Raw genomic sequence first — 20,616 nt, 5'->3', positions numbered from 1 at the left:
TCTTGGCCAGTAAATCTATTTTTTTCCTTTAATGGGTCCCCTTGGAATCTTAGAACCTTTGCATCAAACGCTGCATACTGCTTCTTAATCTCATGCATTGCTTTCTCGGCCCATATGCATACTTTGCTTTTAAAGGATGGAACAGAAGTTTAAGAACTATTAGAAGTCACAATCACAAGGCAAACTCGATCATTCTGAAAAGATATACAACGCAAGTTGAAAAAACTTTCAACTCAATGTATTCCAACCAACATGCAATATGATAACATATCGTCACATAGCATATGGATCCATATCAAAAAACAACTAAACAAGATTTAGAAACAAAAGATGCCAAATTCATCAAACTTTTTGAACCCATTGTGTACTAAAACCGAAAAAAGATTAAAACAGGGTTCTAACTGATACAGGATATATAGTAAATAACACATTTTCACGGAAGGCAGCTACCAAATGTATGTCAGAAACCCTCTTGGCCAGTAAATCTAATCCTTCTTTTTCTCCTTTAATGGTCCCCTTGGAATCTTCCTTAGAACCTTTGCATCAAACACTGCATACTGCTTCTTAATCTCATGCATTGCTTTCTCAGCAAATGGGTCCACCTTGTCCTCGTATTTCTCGTATAGCACGGGTACCGTGTGAAGAAGTACGAAGACTATTGCAAAACCATTAAAACAAAATCAGGAAACCAACATGTATATAGGGGGGAAAAGACAAAGCAAATGAAGGAAACTTCAATACCTATGTAAAACAGTGTTAAGAAGTTGCACCAACTTCCGACAATAGACAAGATCCATAAGCCGGCGATCACCTAAACAATCAGAATCCGGTTCCAATATGATTCTCAAATGCATGATAGCGTAGCTCAAAAAAAGTCTTCATATGAATAAAATGATCAGAACAAAGCAAACTAAGTAACTATTGTATCACTATCTTAATTGCAAATCAGATGAATAATCTGCAAGTGATCAAACAGAAAAGATAACCACTAGGTACAAGTAAACCACATACAGATAGGAACTTCTTGAGATCTCTTCCTGATGCAATATCCCGTAGGACAGCAAAAGCCCGGTTGATCTCAAACCGAAGTGCCTGAGCAAACTCCATAACTGGGTCCTTAGGAATTTGAACTTCAGGGATGCGTGGTGGAGACCTAATCAAAAGTAACATTACTGTGAGTAAAAAGAAAACTGGATCCAAAGTTAAACCCAACGGCCGAGAGCAAACAACAAAATTCAACCACTTACTTGTTAACGAAGGTAGCAGCATTTGACCACAAGAAGAGTAATGCAAGAGCAAGTATCAACAAATGACACACTAGTGTTAGAAGGTGGTATTCGAGCATTTCAAACAAAATCCATATCACGGTTGCCACACCGAGCGCTCCTGCCGATATCTTTTTGTTCCTCCAAAGGAAAATGTCAGCCGCTGTTACACATACATAGGCATCATTAACAAATTACACTAAAAAGGTAAGATTAAAAATATCAAAATATTATCATAGGGGAAGGTTATTGATAATGAATACTACTATGTTCTCAAACTTTTAATATAAACCCAGAATTTTTTTCGCTGTTATAAATCAAAAGAGTAAACTTTACTAGAACCAATTGCATCAATTCAGTGGAAGATCTAGAAATACCCTAATTTTTATTTCAATGCCAAAACAAACAATTAACAGATCAAACCAAAATTAAGCTCAAACAACATCAATTCATCAAAATTGAAAGCTCCGGTATTATATTAGAAAAAAAAAAGAGTGAAGAACGACGCATTCCCAAATCCCAACAGCACTTGCATCAATAATGTTAATTCACCAACAATGGCATCGGTGATCTGTGTATTGCCCTTAACAGACACTGGTGTTCACTAAAAGGCTGATGCTTAAGGGAAACGATTCTAACTTCATAAACAAGGTTCATACTTTATATGCTTTTTTTTCCCTCTAAACAAAGTGCGATGCCAAGCTCTAGCTCACGCTTTGGAGAGCGGGTAAGCGCTTCATGGCAGAGTCCTAGCAGATCTTTTGTACCATCAATATATAGATGATACTTGCATCAACAAAACAATTTTCTTGAAAAAAAATGAAGGGTTATTGTTACATACGTTTGCCTCCACCGAGAACGTGGTGAACGGGCTTTTCTCTTCCAAAAAGACGGAAGACCTTGGCCTTGATCGTCGATTCCGATGGCTTGTCATTATCGGAATCCGATGACGACGAATCATGAGCTTGGATCTTCTCTGCTATCCTGTCCATCAACGATTCCTCGTGCTTCTTCTCTTCGTGCTCAGCCATTTTTGAAAAAAGTGTTGAAGATCCGACGAAAAAAAAAAGAGAGAACCCCGAAAAAGACCCGAGAAATGAAAGATTTTTGTAGCGCTCTTTCTTAAGCTCGAGACCTTTTTTGCGGCTAAATAGAGAGCGTACACGTTCGATTTAGTCTGGACCACTAAATGGAAGGTTTTGATCTGGACCGTTTATAGGTTTGGAACCCGAACGTGGAGGTTCGGAAGAAACCGAAGCGAAGTGGAGCAGGTGAAAAAATGATAATAAAATGAATGAGGAATTTACGTTTTAATATGTTTTTATAGGTTCGAGGATTAACGGCCGTTTAATGTTGACGGAGACCTTCGAGAATGACGCAGCCAAACTGTTATTATTACGACACGTGGAGTTTCGTCGGTCTTGTTGATTTGTGATGATAGGTAAGTAAGTCATATTAATATTGTGGGCAGCTAAGAAAAATCCTTAATTGTTAAGCAAAATGGTGAGAACTTTTATTATTTTATGATTAAAATATAAATATTTTTAAATTATTTATTTAAACTTAAATTAGAAAATAAATTTTTTGAAATTGAGTATCAGTTAATTTGGCGTGATGTGCCTTCCACCAAAAATAAATAAAACGATATCTAGATGTTTCAACAAAATATTATTAATGAAATTTACATGTACATGGCTACCTATAAAAATGCAGACTAATAATAGTACCTAATATAAGCTTGTTGGTATGGGTTCGAATAATGTTCAAAAAGCCATCAAAAATCCATTTTGAAAATTAAGTAAAAAAAGAAAAGAAAAATTTAAAACCCAAAATTAACATAAAAAATAAAATCAAGAATTTTCAAAAATTTTAAAAATTCAATCCAACCAAATTAAACTCATCATTGTAAAGCAATGCCAATTGAAAATTTTAATTTCAGAAGTTGAAATACTACTACATATCTTTTTTTCAAAAGAAATTTTTAATATTTTTACAATTTATTTTTGGGATTTGTGATAATCTCCCTTAATAATGTTTCTCTAAAATTGGAACCCATTCTCTCAAAAGTGCATTAATACTACCTCTTAAAAAAATTGATAATTTCTTAAATATTACAAGTAAAATGATAAAGTACTCTTCCTACCTCTTGAAAAAACCCCTCATGCATCCATAGATTAAAAATTGTCAAAAACGGAGGTGGGATAAGTTCTACGATGTTGGGCATGTGTTCGTTAGGAAACCAAAAAAAAAAGAAGAGAAATTTTATAGCAAAAAGTATGAATTGGTTGGTTGGCACATATTCCACAAACAAAATTCAAGGTCACAACAGGTTCTTCTGCTGCTAAACACTTTAGATTCATCCACTATATATGGAGTATGGACTTCCATAAATATTTAGCCATTTTAAAATAAAAATTTGAAGGTAAAGCTATATCCCAGCAGTTTAGTTTGTACATACAGAAACCTAGCCATATTATGATGTATGAAACATATATGCATCATTGTCCTTACAGGCTTACACCATCATCCAAATAGCTATACAAAAGGAGTTTTCCTTATGGGGCCAGATGAAGAACAAATATACTTTCCCAAATGGAAGCTAACAAAAGCTTATACAGGAGACAAAGATGTGATGATAAAAAAAAAGCATCAAAACTTGTAAAACACCGACATCTAACCGTCAAAACTCTTTACAAGATTGCAATGTTTAAAGTTTGAATTTAAAAAAAAAATTGATTTAGGATTAGGAAATTATTAATCATCTTTGACATGATATTGATGACCCTACTTCCAGCTTCTATATGACAAAGCCTTGATAAAAGGTGCACACAGTTCATGAGTACTGTACCCCAAGCAAGAAAGAAGTGACACATGGTGTCCATTTCCAGCTCCCAACTAATAGGATTAATATCATAATTCATAACTTGTAGAAAAAGGAAGTAGGTTCAGCCCAGGGGCTACCATATCTGTGCTTTTCAACCCAAATGATGACCCTCTCATGGGGGGATGAATATGAAAAAATGTAATGTTATGAACTCATGATACTCCTATTTCTGGTTCCTGCTAACCAATCAAAGTATGAATTCGCAGAAAGAAGCCTTACATTCATACATACATACATACATATGGGGTTTTTGTAATTTGTGAAACTTAAGTTGAATTTGAAATGTAAAAGACTAACAGTACCGATATCAGTGAGTCCATCAATTTAACAAACATGAGACACAAGCACAAGAGGTCGCCCTAGTGGAACTGGCAGGTCATGTGCCTCCTTAGAACTAAAATGTTAGAAACCATTTGTACCAGTATTTTTTTGTTAACCATAGGTGTCCTCATCTGTTGTACAGTCTGAGACTAATCCTATTTAGGTTGGGATAGTATTCAGGTAAAGCCCTCTTAATAGTGTGATAATTCTAAGATATGAACCTAGTCCAAATGCATGGGGAAGAAGCCCTCCCAGCCAGTGTGTAGTAACTTTTCAAGCTTGCTAAACAACGTCAAAGTGGAAGAAACAGAAAGTAAAGCTGATGAATTTCTGCACACATATATACATTGACATAATATGGTGTATAGATGGTAAGCCCTGATCTTGCATCACCCACGTTTTCATTTTCACAATGATTGGGTGAAGAGAACCCAAAATTTGTAATTTGGGTATTCATTCGTCCACTTGTAGCATGCAGGCATGTCATTAGTCAATAATCATCAGCATCATGATGATCTCCTAGAAAAACAATTGTTTCCTATATCACTTTAGTCATTAGTTGCTATGTAGGCTGAACATAACTTCAAACATAGGCTAAGCATACATGAAACTAACCAGTAAGTAGCATTTCACCTGTCACTCAAATCATTCCATCCAAATTCTCTTTTTTTTTTCTTTCTCCATAGCCAAAATAATAACCTTTCTGATAATCAACAGAATAATCCCACTCTCAAGGTGCCAGTTAATTACCATTGTACGATCTAAATATATATATTTATTACTTTCATAGACCTGAAAGAAAGTGCATTATAACAGATTGACCATATTTCCAAAGCTTTTTTGTGGCTAGTAGACCATATTATAATCCTTTTTTAAAGTTGTTTAATGCATGATAAAATTCCTTAGATTCCAAAAGTTCAATTCTTCACTCATAAACTTCTTTTTATTCAATTTATGGTTGTATAGTACAAAGAAAGAGAAGCTAAAGTATTGGATGGCCCTACAATACCAAACAAACTAAAATAGGTACAGCAAAAAGCCAAACTGGTAGAGGAAAAAGTCTAGTAGGGTAGCATTAAAATTTACCTCATTTGATGCTGTAAAGAAAAAAGCAACGCAAAGAACATAAATAGCCCCTTCTTTAACTGGCTTCATAATAGCAGCTTGTACTTAGACACAGTTCCAGATAAAAATTAAAAGAAAAAACTTCAGCTAATATACATGTAAAGGATTGTGACACAAAAAAATTGCTGGCAATAATGCAGACGATGGTGCAAGAATAGTTTTAGTTTTGTAAATGAAAAATGGAGAAAAACTTGCATTTTGGGCCATTCTTCTGGGCTATATAAAAGTCAGAATATTGGGCTGCGGCTTAGAAAATGGCGTGGTTTGGGCCAAAGGAAAAAAAAGATTCTGCAACTATAGGAGTGACGTAGGAGCATTCAATTCAATACAAGTGCTTAAAATTTGGATTTCAAGTGTTGTTGTTAAGTCAATTGATCAGAGAAAAATACAAGGAAGAGTTGGTGCAACTCAGAACGAAATAGCTATTTCACTTGTATGATTTTGAGGAATAGTTACTTAACTTTTAGTAACACTTATCTCTTATATGTTTAGCACGCTAATCATTACTAAGTTACATTAAGATCCACTTGTGGTTTCATAGCTAGACAATAAAAGTACTACAATCACATCTAAATACACGTAAAAGAAAGTCTAGGATGACTTAATTGCTAACTCATAAGACATTTGTTGGGGAGACCCACATCAAGCCTATTGACTGTATAAGTTTTATTCATTGCACAAACAACTCCAAAACACCACTTCACGAAATGAAAACTCTGTCGAACCTTCTTAATCTTATATTCATTTCTAAATTCATTAACATAGCTCAACACCCTCACGTGAACCGTCATTAACCTCTAACATCAAATCTTGCATCAATAATTAGTATCGTTTATAAGAACAAAACAACGAAAGATACAAAAAGTCTCATCGATATAAAAATTTATTATAAGTGTTTGGCCCCTATATTCCTTGGGAGATCCCTTTTTCAATAGATGCCACATTTTTAGGAGGATGGCTCATAATAATATTCCCTTCAACAGCATAACATCAGTGGCAGTAGCAGCAACATCCTCTTGAAAAATCTCAAGTGCACCATCTACCTACAAGATTCACTTCTTCAGCACCTTCATTAACAAATTGGGAAGTTTGAGGAAGATAGAAGCCGCTTGAGTTTGTCAATTCATTCTTAAAAGCTTCCCAGTCATAGCCAGAAGGACCATATATGTTGAAACCTGTAAGGACTCACATTAAAAAAGGGATCAACATAATTCTTTTACAAATTGTTCCATAAGGTAACTTCATCGGAATAATTTTAAACGACTCTCAAAATTGTTACGTGAATCATTATCAATTTTTAATACTAAATCTATTAACGTTAAACATGTTAAGCGTAAACGACAAATGCTTTTTCTTTGGATCATAGAAGCAAAGCAATGGCACTAAAAAATGCCAAAGCTTTGATTCATTACCAACATAAAATATATGGTTTGAAGAAACCATTGTTTTCCTAAAGTTTGGAGTGATTTATTAATGCAAATACAAATGAAAGTGGGGGGGGGGGGGTGGGGTATGAAGCTATTGGACATTTGCCTCCAATAAACAAGACAAATAGTTAGGAAATTATGGGATTTTTAGTGGATAACATCCCTTTTCTAAACTAAAGTAAAAGGTGACTCTACTCCTATAATGCAACCAATTTAAAGCCATAATGCTATACAATCAGATTTATAAACACTCCCTTGAAAGTTTTGAAATTTTAAATTCTGAGTTCCGTTTATAGAAATAATGTGTGGTGAAGTTAATTTAAATTAAAATCATGATTAATTTATTATAATTATAACTTCAAAATTAATAATCAATAAAAATAAAAGGAGCTCTCATGCAAACCTAATAATTAACACCTTTAATTGTTACAATATTTATCCGAGTAAGGCTTTAACAATGATGTCTTATAACTCCATGTGATGGCCTAATGATGAAGAATGTTTACCACCTCACTGCGCTAATAACTTAATATAATAGCATTTGAAGATTTTATTAATTGGTGCTGACTAGTTCCGTCTTTAATTTACTTGAGTTGTTGGAATGCGGCCCTTCAGAAAAGTCCAAAAGGATTGCTTGCAGTCTAGGCCACTTCCCTTCTAAATTAGATTTAAATATTAAATACACATCTTGCCTTTTTAATCATAAAATCCTTTTACAGTTTAATTTTCCTTTTTCTATCAAACAACAGTAATTAATTCTTTTATCAATTAGATATATAAAGTATTTCATTCATCTTGTAACCCACGTTAAAAACAACTATTAGATAATTTTAGCTAATGAAAAAGTGTCATTCGACATGTTTTGGCCAATGAAAAAATTTATTTAAAATAAAAATATGAAATTTAAATTTAAAAAATAAAATATTATAAAATTAAATGTTTAAATATTAAAATTATTTTTGACTTTAACCGACCATTGATCAGTATTGACTATCCACATGGCGCTATTAGGGCATGCCACGCGTCCTTTTTTGTATTATATATTGTATTAATTAAAAATGTAAATAAATCATATATAATATATAAAAGATTTTGAAAAAAAGATTAAAAATAAAAGTAAAATTCTAAATTCTAAAACATATAATTATAAATTTTAAAAGTCAAAATAATATATAAAAATTAAAAAATATATTTAAATTTCAAGTAATTGCAAAAAAAAACTTGAAATTTAAAAACCTTTTAGAGTTTTATAACTATGTTTTAAAATTTTTGTAATTTTATAAAAAATACTTTTAATTTTTACATTTTTAAATAATACTATTAATTTTTTTAATTATCGTATTTTTTAAAAATTTTAGTTTTATAGATTTTTCTAAATTTATATATTTTTCATTTTTATACTTTTTAATGTGTATATACCATTAACAAAAACAATATCTTTTACATAAAAACACCACGTGATTGGCTATATTTTTTTAAGTATATGTAAAACAAACAAACAAATATAAAGAAGACATAGTTTAAATGCCAAATTGAGGCAAAATAATTTAAATATCCAAAAAGGAAAATAAATATGTAAAATTATAAATTAAGCTTACATTTAACCGGTTACTAATTAAAAAATCAATAAATAATAATTAATACCGGTATTAATTAGCTAGGAGGAGGCAGATGGCAGTTCGTTACATTTAAGATTAAAGGGGGTGTTGCTCAGTCACTTTAATGGGACCCTTTCTTCTCCAAGTAACTCATTGATGCATGGGGTTGTCAACACATCAGACGGTTGCTATCAAATCATCTGTCTTTGTCTTTCATATTCTCTCATACAGTCAAAACTTAATTTATGCATCATCCATCGTTGAACCAGTCTTTATCGGTTCATGTAAGCAAACATGGCTGTATTTTGTTAATAAGAAAATAAAGGGTCTGTGGAGGTCAATGCTTCTAAGCGAAAGAGTTAGGATAAACGGAGGTGGAGTATGGGAAGGTCCCCTACATGCATGTTAGTCACCCACGTGAATTTTTTTTACTACTCGAGTAAAATGACAGTTAGGGTTTTTTGCTTCTGCTGCTTGCAGGGGTTTGGACCCCTCGGATTCAGTCCATTATTCAATCGATTACAGTACTTGCATGTCCCATATATATCGTTTTAAACAACATGTTTAAATTTGTATTATCATATTCATCTTCTTCTTCTTCTAACATCTGGTAATCGGATTAACTTTCCACACCTCCATACTTAATTTAAAATAATTAAAATTTACGATATTTATACTTGACGTCGAAAATAGGTACTTCTTTATTGAGGATTCTAGGTGATAAGCTCAGTGGAGGCAATAGTCGGTGATAGCTTCGAGAATCAAAATCACCTTTCCTTTTTAGGGTTCTCTCTCTCTCAAATTTAGGATAAATTAACATTTAGTCCTTAATTTAGTAACTTTTTTCAATTTGGTTCTTAAATTTTTTAGGTCACATTAGTCTTGAAACTTAGCAACTTTTTAAAATTTGATCTCTAAACTTGGATTGTGGTAATGTGGCACCCCGATATTGTGTGACGTTAGTACTTGAAAATATTAAAAAATATATATTGAAAATTAGTAAAAAAATATTTAAAAATTTTAGGTAATTATATGATATAATCTCAAAGTGTTATGTTACCATATCTTGACGGAATTCAAGTTTAGTTACCAAAATAAGAAAATTTACCAAGTTTTAAAACTAACGAAAGAAAAAAAAAACTAAGGATTAATGTGAAAAGAGTTACCAAATTTAAGTGCTAAATAATACTTTATCCCTTTTTAATTTTCCCCTTAAAACTGTGCCTTGATGCTCCTTGCCCTTGGTCTTTCACTTTTTCTCCCCTTTTTTCTTGAGTAAAATTTCATGAAACAAGATCAATAATTATGGTGTATAGTAATTAGCCTGCTAAATTAGAACCCAATGAGCTTCTTTGTCGGTGCCCTAATTAACATAGGATCAGAGGGCACCAAATAGAGATAATATGCAATTATAACATTAAATATGCTTTATCAACAAAAAGAAGTCCACAAAAACTAATAAAAGTGATTTCTCATTAAAGATGCGTTCATATATTTTCGAGGAATAATAACATCATAAACCACATGATTACCATAATGATTCCAGGTTTGAAAATTATGATGGTAACAAATGAATATTAATACTGACGTGAACTTACCTTCCTCAACTAATTCCCTGCAAAAATACAGTAATAATTACTCACTTACACTGTATTAATACTAGTACGAACAGTGTGTGTATACAATCGTACACACACACACTTCCCTTACCTTTTTTGTCTTTTAACTCTGCCTTCTGTTTCTGTCTAAATTTCAGACTGCTCTGCTTTCTCACATGACTGACCTGTTGGTTGCTGCAACCACGTATACAATACATTACAAAATAAAGGCAATGCTCTCCCTCTTTTATTTTCTCTCTCTTTCTCAACCTTTAACACCATTTTCAGTACTTCCCCATTAACACTAAAGCTTCCTGTTTACTTTTATCTCACTTCAGAGACAACCCTTTTTTTTTTTCCTTTCTTTCTTTTGTTATCAAAGATTCAAACTTTGTGTGTTTTTTTCTCTATTCTGGCTCTCCCAACAATGGAAGCTTTTAGCTTGCTTAAGTATTGGAGAGGGGGTGGTGGTGGTAGTAATGGTTGTGTTAATGCACGTTCTGCAGCCACAGCCGGCGGCACGACTACGATTGTGACGGCGGTGAGTACTCGTCAGGTGGTGGATACGGATGATGATGACGACGATGATGGCCCTTTCTTTGACTTGGAGTTTGCGGTTCCTGATGAGGACGAAACAGAGGGGAATGAAGAGAAGAAGGAAGAAGATGAAGATGGTAATATTGAAGGTGATGAAAGTGAGGAACAAAGTGATGGTGACGATGCAAAATCTGATGATGGAAGCTCTGATGGTGATGATAGAGAGTTCAATTTTACACTCTCCTCTGGTTCAAGCAGCGACCCTTGTGATCCAAACTTAACTCTATCTCCTTCAGATGATTTGTTCTTTAAAGGAAGGCTGGTACCCATTGAAGCAAACTCTTGTTTGGAATCGAAGCCTCCTCAATTCCCAGTTTCATTGTTGAAATCGGCCACCAAGTTTCGAGTTTTCTTGTTAAGGTTCAAGAAATCGAAGCTCAACTCAACTGAAAAAACAGAGTCGGGTTCAGCTAATGGACCTGTTTCAGTCCCCACGACTACAAAAAAACAAGAAACAACCCAAGAAGAAAACAACAACAAGAACAAGCTTTTCACAGTGAAATTTAAGGTTGAAGAGGTTCCTATAATGTCTTTGTTCTCCAGAGACAACAGCAAGTCGCAGAAACAGCAGAGTTCTGAAGACTCTGTTTCCGATGAAAAGAAATTCACCAAAGACGTCATGCAAAAGTACTTGAAGAAAGTTAAGCCGCTTTACGTTCGGGTTTCACGAAGGTACGGCGAGAAGTTGAAGTTTTCAGGGCAGTTGAGCTTGGGTTCTTTGAAACCTGCTGCAACACCACCGTCCACGGCTGCTCAGAAACCGGCTTCCGGTAAGGCAACGACGGTGGAGAAGGGACAGGTGGAGGCAGAGGGTGGGAAGAACCTCAAGCAGGTGAACATTCCGGCTGGACTTAGGGTGGTTTGCAAGCATTTGGGAAAGAGTAGATCGGCTTCCTCCGCCGTGGCGGCTTCCCCTCCGGCGCCAACTTTGTCTAAGAGGAGAGATGATTCTCTATTGCAACAGCAAGATGGAATCCAAAGCGCCATCCTACATTGCAAGAGATCCTTCAATGGCTGTCAAGGTATATAATTTCATTTAAAACCTCATCGATGTTAGTTCTATTTGATAATGAATTTTAATATATATTTTTCATTTTTTCTGCCATAGATTCTTCAGAGTCTTCTGTTTTGCCAAGGTCTGTAAGTGACCCATCCCATGAAAAATCAATTAATTTGTCAAGAAACTCATCACCAGATGAAGCCAAAGCATGAACACTGGGAAGAGAGAAAAAAGCGGGAAAAATTTGTCCTTCATTAATGAATGGATCGATTATCTCTGTAAATATTTGTTTTTTTTTTAATCCTTTTACTAATTAGCCATAGGCATAAGCTAGTCATCGTTGTTCTCTAGTCTATTATCCCCTACTGTATGTAAAGCTCCTCTTTCTGTGAAAGTGAAAGTAAGAATCAGATCTTTGTATGATATCAAGGCTCCATCATTATCACCAAAATTTTCCATGTTTCTTTTTTATCTCCTTGAAGTTGAACAATTTGGAACTCAGTTTTTGATAATGTGGGTACCTTTTTTATTTGCACTTGCCAATTATGGGACCCAAAGTCAGGTCTAAATGGTGTCTTTAGTGGTCAGAGAAGTGGGAAAGTGGAGACCAAAACAGTGAAAAAAGAGATTTGCTTTGCTTTTCTCACAGGAAGGAACAATGGCAAAGATCCCATCATATTATATCCATCTTTTTTAGTCATGGAGGAGACTCTCTAATGAACAATATTATATGTTCTTTGGCTTTTGGTCTAACCAGGTATTGGAACTCGAGAAGTCATGGAGGGTGAGGATGCCGATGCATCCTTTAAAATTTTCTACGTTGTTGTGAAGTAGCCAATGAGATTCATTTTGTTTCCTTGCGGCAGGGCTTGGGGCCTACAAAAGCTCTGCTAGATTGCTATGTGCAAAGTGCGGAGCCCCTTAGTGCCCCTGCCATTGCCACTCAGCTAAGTGCTATGATTTTTAATGGCATACCCCTTTTGTCGTTTTGGCCAGTAATCAGAATCTTTAACTACAGGATTTTGAAAAAAGATGAAAGCTTTTGTGTGTTAATGTATAATTTATACATACCCAGGACTTTTTCTTGCTCAAAGCTGTTATTATTTTATATACGAATTTGTAATTCATTGGTAAGAACCGCATAATAGAAAACGAAGCTAAACATAACCCAAGTATGTGGTTTCCACAATCTTTTGGGTTTTAGTGTCTGAAACTTTTGCATACCGGAACAGTAAGCGAAAGTAACATTCAAAAACCTAAAATAAAAAGCAATACTTTGACTGGTATTAACAGTTATATTACAAAGTGTAAATGTGCCTTTCTAATCAAAGTAAAGCTTGCGTCTTTGAAATTGAGTCTTGGGAGCACGCTGTTGCGTTGTTTTTATTAATCTCTCTCTCTCTTTCTTTTTCCCTTTTTTTCTGAAAGAAAAAGGAAACAAAGAATACTGAGTTTATCAAATTCTGGCAACACTTATTAGGCATAATTTTATCAAATTGGACTATGCACCAATAATATCTAAATATATATGATTAATGAATTAAATTACGTTCAATCGTTAAAATATAACCAATTTTAACAACATTATATCATCATTTCATTTACAAATGCATATCATTTAAGAATTCTTTTGTATTTAGAATAAGTTGAGGATATTTTAATATTTTTATTTATGAAAAACAATATATATATGTATGTGTATATAATAATATTTGAATTCATTCCATTAGTAGTGCCTTAAATCTACCACTTCATTAAAACTCTATTTTGATTTCTTTTATACATTTAAATTTTATCATGCACACTTCATCACCAACTTAAATTGATGTATTTATGTGTTTAAATTTCGTTCTAGTCACGATTTAATCTTATTTTTTCATTTTAATATCGTAACTATTTCATGTATTCAAGTTGATGTTACTCATCAACTGCATTCCAACTCACTTGTGAAATTATCAAAAGCTCATTCATTTTACAATTAAATAAATTCAATTTTTAAGGTATATATATATTTGTTTATATTTTAAACACGATGTCTTCGCTATCTCAAAACTTACCATTTCAACTAAAATCATATTTATTTTTTATTAAATTAATTTTTACCCACCAAGGTGCATTATTAAACCACTGAATTTATTTTGAGAGAATTAATCCATTAAATATAAATCTATGAAATTTATTAATTTCATACTTTTAATATTGAAACATTCCTTTAACTGAAAATTTATTGTTTATCCCTAATAGCATATATAGCCAGAAAAGAAGGTTTTAGTCAAACTGTTACTTGGTTAATATATAAAAATCCAGAAAATTCATGTGTAAATAATTGAATAAAAATAGTCTTAGATCTCGAAATAAGGTTTAGGAAAAATGGAATTAAATATTTGATGTAAAAAAATTAAGAGCATTGATTCTAGACATGCAATTAAATTATTATTAATGTCCTGCAATGTTGTCTCTTTGTAGTAAACTTAGTTTCCTTGACTTTTAATATAATACAGTTGATTCCCCTCAATATATATATTTAATGAGCTTACATTTTAAAAAATTATTAAAAATATAGTAGGGAACAGATTTTAGGTTATAATGTGACCAGAAGAGGGGACAGAGATACTCTAAAAAAACATGCAGGATGTGATTCATGAACGAATAGGCAATTCATCTTTGGTTTTTGGAATTCATGAACAGATCTTAGAAAAACAAATTTCACCCATCATTAAGTCAACTTGTAGTCAATCTCTGATTTTTACTTGATAGATATAAACTCTAAATGCAACTTGGGTAGTTAACTATTGTAGGAAAAATAATATAGACACAGAAAATTAGGGTTTGAATTTTTTCCCTCATATGTAGGAGTTATTCATTGTTATTTAAATCATCAATGACGGATTTTAGGATATCTTTTGGGGTTGGTCAAATTTTTAAAAGTTCAGATATTTAATAAATAAAACGAGAGGTGTAATTAAAATTTTTAAAATTTTGAGAATGCTTAATTAACATTTTCTGAAAACCTTAAGGAGATCCACCTCTCAACTTCATGTCTATAAAGAGTACAATACAGTCAATATAAAGGGCATTTCTTACCATCCATTTTCATAATAAACACCCATAATTATTTTATCTTTTAAATAAGAGAATCTTACTTAATTACTTGAGTTCACAATTTGAGTCATAATCCATAAAATGAGTGTTGATTAAGTTTGAATAATAAAAATCAATCCAAGATTTATCTAATTTCTAGTTATAAGATTAAATCTCAAAGACCTCAAAATATATTTAAAAACTAGTTTATTGAATTGTGTAAACAACTAATTTATAAGATATAGTTTTAAAAATAGATCTCAAAGTCGAAAATTTTGAGGAATTAAAATAAAAATGAGATAAATTTAAAAAAAAAAAAACAGAGGAGTGTTATATGTATAAATATTTTCTCCCCTTCCTCACAACTTCAATTAAAACCATGTATTTGTGTTTTTGGTAAGCAAAATATTGTTTATGGACAAGGAAGGATGCAGGTCATGAAGGAAAATGGAGCCTCATTTCATTTCTTACATTTTTAGGATATGGCAAGGCCGTCATTCAATTTAAGTGTAGCCTAAAGTTTGATATTCTTTTTTGTTTTCTTACACCAAACTTGCTGGATATTTAGCATCACCGGATTCATGCATACGTGGAAAAGGACCAATAACCTTGTAGTTCCTATTATGACAGAAATCGATCAGTAAAGAGATTGTTGAAGGAGTAAGAATTCAACAACAAAAACTGGGAATTTTTTCTTACACTACTTCTAACTCTTTACATGTACGTTTCATATTAAAAACAACAAACTAATCCAAGTGCTCTCTACATACCTAACCACAACTTCAACAAATAATTATCATCATCATAAATGAACTTTAGAAATCGAGTTCTGGCTTGCACTTCTCTCCATGAAAGCCATTGCTGGGGAATCTAACAGTCATGGAACAACTGAATTTCACCACAACGTGCTTTTTAACGAGGTTCATAATATTAACCCGGCCCGAAATTCTGGTATGACTGCTTACATTCAATCTCTTAGCAACCATTAAATCAGTGATAAAGCCGGGAACAACCACGAATTTCACAGGATCTATTTCCACCGTCACATTCCTCCGCAGCGTACGCCTGGGCTTAATCTTCTCTTGGAAATGGACGCCCTCGCCCACCACCCTGCCACCGTAGTAAATCGTCGTCGAGCCATTATCGAATTTGAAAGTTGCCGCGTTGGGGTTCTTCACCGAAACATCAACTAAAAGTGTCAAGTTCACATGAGTCTTTAAACTTCCGTTTGTTGAAATATCCAGGCTCTGTATCGTTAGAGAATTCAACCTGATCAATGGGTCCCCGATTCGAAACACTGTGAAAGACAGGACTAAAACTACGACGGCTAGGATTAAAAAAAGAGCGGCGATGCAGCCACAGCACTGGATATATCTCCTCTTTCTCAGCTGCATTTCCATAGACAAAGCTTCATCGTCGTCGCTGCTGCTGCTGCTGCGAACTCCTCCTAAGGTGACGGAGGCAAAGGGCTTGACCTGCTCTCGCTCAGCCATTGCCTAGGATTTAGAATCTGTGACTTCGATGCTTGGCAATGGCAACTAGCATGTATATAAATACTTGGGAAATGGGGTTAGATTCTTATACATGGTCTACAGAATTTGTGAGGAAAATAAGCATGATTGAGATTGCTGAAACGCGTTAGCAAGCTTCTAAGGTCTCGAGTCTAGACTACTGTAGTGTTTAAGAAATTCTAACCTGAATAGCGCATCAAATACGATGACCTTTGTTTTTCTTCTTCCTTGAAACAATATATGGAATAAAATCAGTCAATTTAAGAAATTCCTTTGAGTAAAAAATTAGGAAATTTCCTCCTATCCTCCTTCTTCTTCTTCATTTTTTTAAAAAAATATCTCTTTTTATTTCATATTAGTTGTTTTGTCTTCCAAGATTAACCATATGCATGACATGGGTTCAAAGAATATAATCCATTGAATTTTGTGTCCAAGGGTTTTGGGGTAATAGGAAAGGGCGATACTTAATAATTTATATTGTATATATATATATATATATGGATATTTATAAAATTAATTATCATTTTAGATGTGAATGAAACACCATAGCAAGGTTCTCTATTGAATAAATTAGTTTTTTTACGTTAAATTAGTGAGTAAAACAGTTATTTCGATAAAAATTAGTGTTTATACATAATGTATAATAATAAATTTAGCCTTCAACCTTTACACATTTATTCAATTTGACTCGTATTTTTTATTGGATGTAAATTATAATTTTTGTAACTAAAATGGCTAAAGGGTCAAAAAAGCCTTAGTAACAAATTTAAAAAATCAATTAAACCCTTTTAAATTTATGAAGATATCATAATAATTATAACAAAAATTATAACAAAAAGTCATAAAAATTTAAAATTATAATCTTCTATTAAAAATAACAATACTGATCCAACAAAAAAAAATAGGATCAATTTTTTTTATTTTACCTTCTTTACAGAATAAACTCTAAAATAGTGTTGGCTAAAATATTGGTTAGACAAGATAAGGAAAACAAAATCACAATCCAAAAAATATGGTGCGACCTTTCAAATGTTAAGGAAAAGGAATTGGTGGGTCTAAAGTCTAAACACTCTGACTTAACATTATAGAAGAAGCTAAGTCTATGGAATTTTCTTTATATCCCAACTCATGGGGCACCAAGGAATTATGTACTCTTAGCTTGAAAAAGGGGCAACAACGACCCCAAATGGGCCGTTGCTAAGTTCGCCGAAGTTTCGTGTGTATACCTAGTCTAAAGAGACCATAAAGCAAAATATAAAGCCCTTTGAGAGAAACTTCTTATATTACAACCGGGTCAATTATTAAAATAGTCATTTTTATTTAACTCAGATTATATTTTAGTTATTTATATTTGAAATATTATGTTTCAGTCACTTACGTTAATGTGTTGTAACATTTTAGGCATTGAGAGCCGTTAATTTCCGTTAATGGTGTAACGGTAAACTTATGTGACACGTTAAATCATCATTTTAAACAAAAAATTTAGGTTAAATTATACAATTGGTCCCCACATATTTTTTGTTTTGAGCAATTTAATTTTTTTCTTTTATGTTCTTTTAACTTTCCTTTTTTTTAACTTTATTTTTCATTCTCTTATGCTTCTTCCTCTGTTTTCCTTCATTCTCCATCTCTTTTAATATAGTTTTTCTATATTTTCCATTTGTTAAAACTAAAGGGAAGAAGAAAAGGAAAAGAAAAAATTTAAATTGTTCAAAAACTAAAAGTGTAGGGACTAATTTTAACAAATGGAAAACATAGAAAAACTAAATTAAAAGAGATGGAAAAAGAAGAGAATGGAAAAAAAGTTAAAAGAACATAAAAGAAAAAATTTAAATTGCTCTAAACGAAAAAATATGGGGACCGATTGTATAATTTAACCTAAAATTTTGTTTGAAATGATAATTTAACGTGCCACATCGCAATTAACAGATTCAATGAATAAAATGTTACAACACATTTCCTTCATTCTCCATCTCTTTTAATATAGTTTTCTATATTTTCCATTTGTTAAAACTAAAGGGAAGAAGAAAAGGAAAAGAAAAAAAATTAAATTGTTCAAAAACTAAAAGTGTAGGGACTAATTTTAACAAATGGAAAACATAGAAAAACTAAATTAAAAGAGATGGAAAAAGAAGAGAATGGAAAAAAAAGTTAAAAGAACATAAAAGAAAAAAATTTAAATTGCTCTAAACGAAAAAAATATGGGGACCGATTGTATAATTTAACCTAAAATTTTTGTTTGAAATGATAATTTAACGTGCCACATCGCAATTAACAGTTCAGTGAATAAAATGTTACAACACATTAATGTAAGTGACTAAAACGTAACATTTCAAACATAAATAACTAAAATGTAACTTGAGGTAAACAAAAGTGACTATTTTGATAGTTTACCCAATACAACTTCTATCTCAAAGTGTACTCCCGTTATTGCAAAGTTACATTCAAATCTTATTTTATTCGTTTTATCCAAACAATAATAGGGATGAGAAATATAAATAATAGGATTTGAACTTGTGTTATTTAGGTGTGTAACGAGATCTCTATTTTTTTTAAATATGAAGATTATTTCTTATCAAGATTTGTACGTGCCTCTTCAAATAACTGTCATATTAAAAATTTATAGGTAGCTACATCCAAATATCTCTGTTTTAATCACTTCGAAAAGTTATAAATAATTAATTAAAACATTAACTTACAATTATTTTAAAAACTATACTGAAAATTTAAACCCAACTTTTCTCTCTAAATCCACACCTCTCTCCCTAAGTCCAAAAAGGGCAAAAATCAACTATATACAAGGAGAACAATGAGGTAACACAAGAAGCCGCTATATATCAAGGATTAACACTGTTAGAAGATAGTTTGAGCAACTTAAGTTGCACGGCAAATAAATTGGCCACTATTTGCACGCCAACAAGGCTAGTTGAACTCACACAATAAGCACATACTACAATAGAAATTGACCTTATCTTTGTTATCTTGTCTGTTTTGGCTTTTTCTCTCGGTTTAGTCTAAATTAATTGTAGCTGAAAAAATAACAAGAATTGTGGGAATTTTCTCTGTGTTTTATTCCTCCCAAAATCAAGAACATATATACACAGTAAAATACAAAGATAGAAACCAAAATATTATCTCTTAAACTTAGCATCTAATCTCCTAATTAAAACAAAATATTATCTCCTAAACTTTAGCATCTAATCTCCTAATTAAAAGAAAATAGATATACACAAAACTACCATACATATTTACATAATTAATTCCAATACCCCCTCAAGTTGGAGCATGAAGATCACGGATGCCCAACTTGCAAAGGACGAAACGAAAAGATGTCGACCAAGAGCCTTGGTAAATATATCCGCAAGTTGTGACGTTGTTGGAACATAGGTAGGTTTCACATTGCGGTGGAGAATTTCATCCCGAACAAAATGACAATCCACCTCGATATGTTTGGTACGCTCATGGAAGACCGGATTGTGAGATATATGAAGAGCGACTTGACTATCACAAGCAAGCGTTATTAAGTGCGTATGAGAGACTCCAAGACTACCTAATAATCCCTTTAACCATTTGAGCTCACATGTGGTCACGACCATGGATCGATATTAAACCTGCGGAGGATCGAGACACCGTGTGTTGTTTCTTTGTCTTCCAAGATACCGGAGAAGTACCCAAGAAAATCAACCATCCCGTGAGTGATCGTCTTGTCAACGGACAACCGCCCAATCCGCATCGCACCAACCGTGCAACCGCAGATCACTTTTGCTACTCAAAAACACTCCTTGACCCGGAGTTCCTTTCAAGAAACGAACAACTCGAAGCGCTGCATTCCAATGATCAATGCGTGGTTGTTGCATGAATTGAGATAAAATATGAACACTGTATGCAAGCTCCGATCTTGTGAAGCATAAATAAATAAGTCGTCCAACCAAACGACGATACGGTTCTCGATCATTTAAAAAGAACTCAGAGCAAGAGCTAACTTATGATTCGCTCAATAGGAATACTTGATGGTTTGGCTCCTAAAAGTCCAACTTCGAGATGATGTCAAGAATGTATTTACGTGGATTCAAAACAATCCCTCGAGAACGCGACTTCCACCCCAAGAAAATATTTTAAGGGTCCTAAATCCTTCATATGAAAACAATCACCGAGATAAGATTTAAAAGACTCAATAGCTTCATGATTATTACTTGAGATAATCAAATC

The 20,616-nt window shown here is 32.9% G+C and overlaps 3 protein-coding genes across 3 annotated transcripts; 1 reads left to right on the top strand and 2 right to left on the bottom strand.

The window, feature by feature from the left end:
• Positions 1 to 203: 203 nt before the first annotated feature.
• LOC105765268 (reticulon-like protein B3) lies at positions 204 to 2,532 on the bottom strand. Its single transcript, XM_012584271.2, has 5 exons — positions 2,107 to 2,532; positions 1,248 to 1,428; positions 1,012 to 1,153; positions 742 to 811; positions 204 to 655 (listed from the first exon to the last, which is right to left on the bottom strand). Exons 1-5 carry the CDS (start codon positions 2,294 to 2,296, stop codon positions 486 to 488), a joined length of 753 nt encoding a protein of 250 aa, XP_012439725.2. The 5' UTR covers positions 2,297 to 2,532; the 3' UTR covers positions 204 to 485.
• Positions 2,533 to 10,398: 7,866 nt separating this feature from the next.
• On the top strand, positions 10,399 to 12,238 carry LOC105765267 (probable membrane-associated kinase regulator 2). Its single transcript, XM_012584270.2, has 2 exons — positions 10,399 to 11,837; positions 11,924 to 12,238. Exons 1-2 carry the CDS (start codon positions 10,646 to 10,648, stop codon positions 12,025 to 12,027), a joined length of 1,296 nt encoding a protein of 431 aa, XP_012439724.1. The 5' UTR covers positions 10,399 to 10,645; the 3' UTR covers positions 12,028 to 12,238.
• A 3,473-nt stretch (positions 12,239 to 15,711) lies between these two features.
• Positions 15,712 to 16,389, bottom strand: LOC105765266 (uncharacterized). Its single transcript, XM_012584269.2, has one exon. The coding sequence runs from the start codon at positions 16,387 to 16,389 to the stop codon at positions 15,712 to 15,714; it is 678 nt and encodes a 225-aa protein (XP_012439723.1).
• Positions 16,390 to 20,616: the final 4,227 nt, after the last annotated feature.

This window comes from Gossypium raimondii, chromosome 12 (assembly GCF_025698545.1).
Source record: "Gossypium raimondii isolate GPD5lz chromosome 12, ASM2569854v1, whole genome shotgun sequence".
In the NCBI taxonomy this organism is placed as follows: Eukaryota; Viridiplantae; Streptophyta; class Magnoliopsida; order Malvales; family Malvaceae; genus Gossypium; species Gossypium raimondii.
This window is presented reverse-complemented; position numbering and strand designations above follow the sequence as displayed.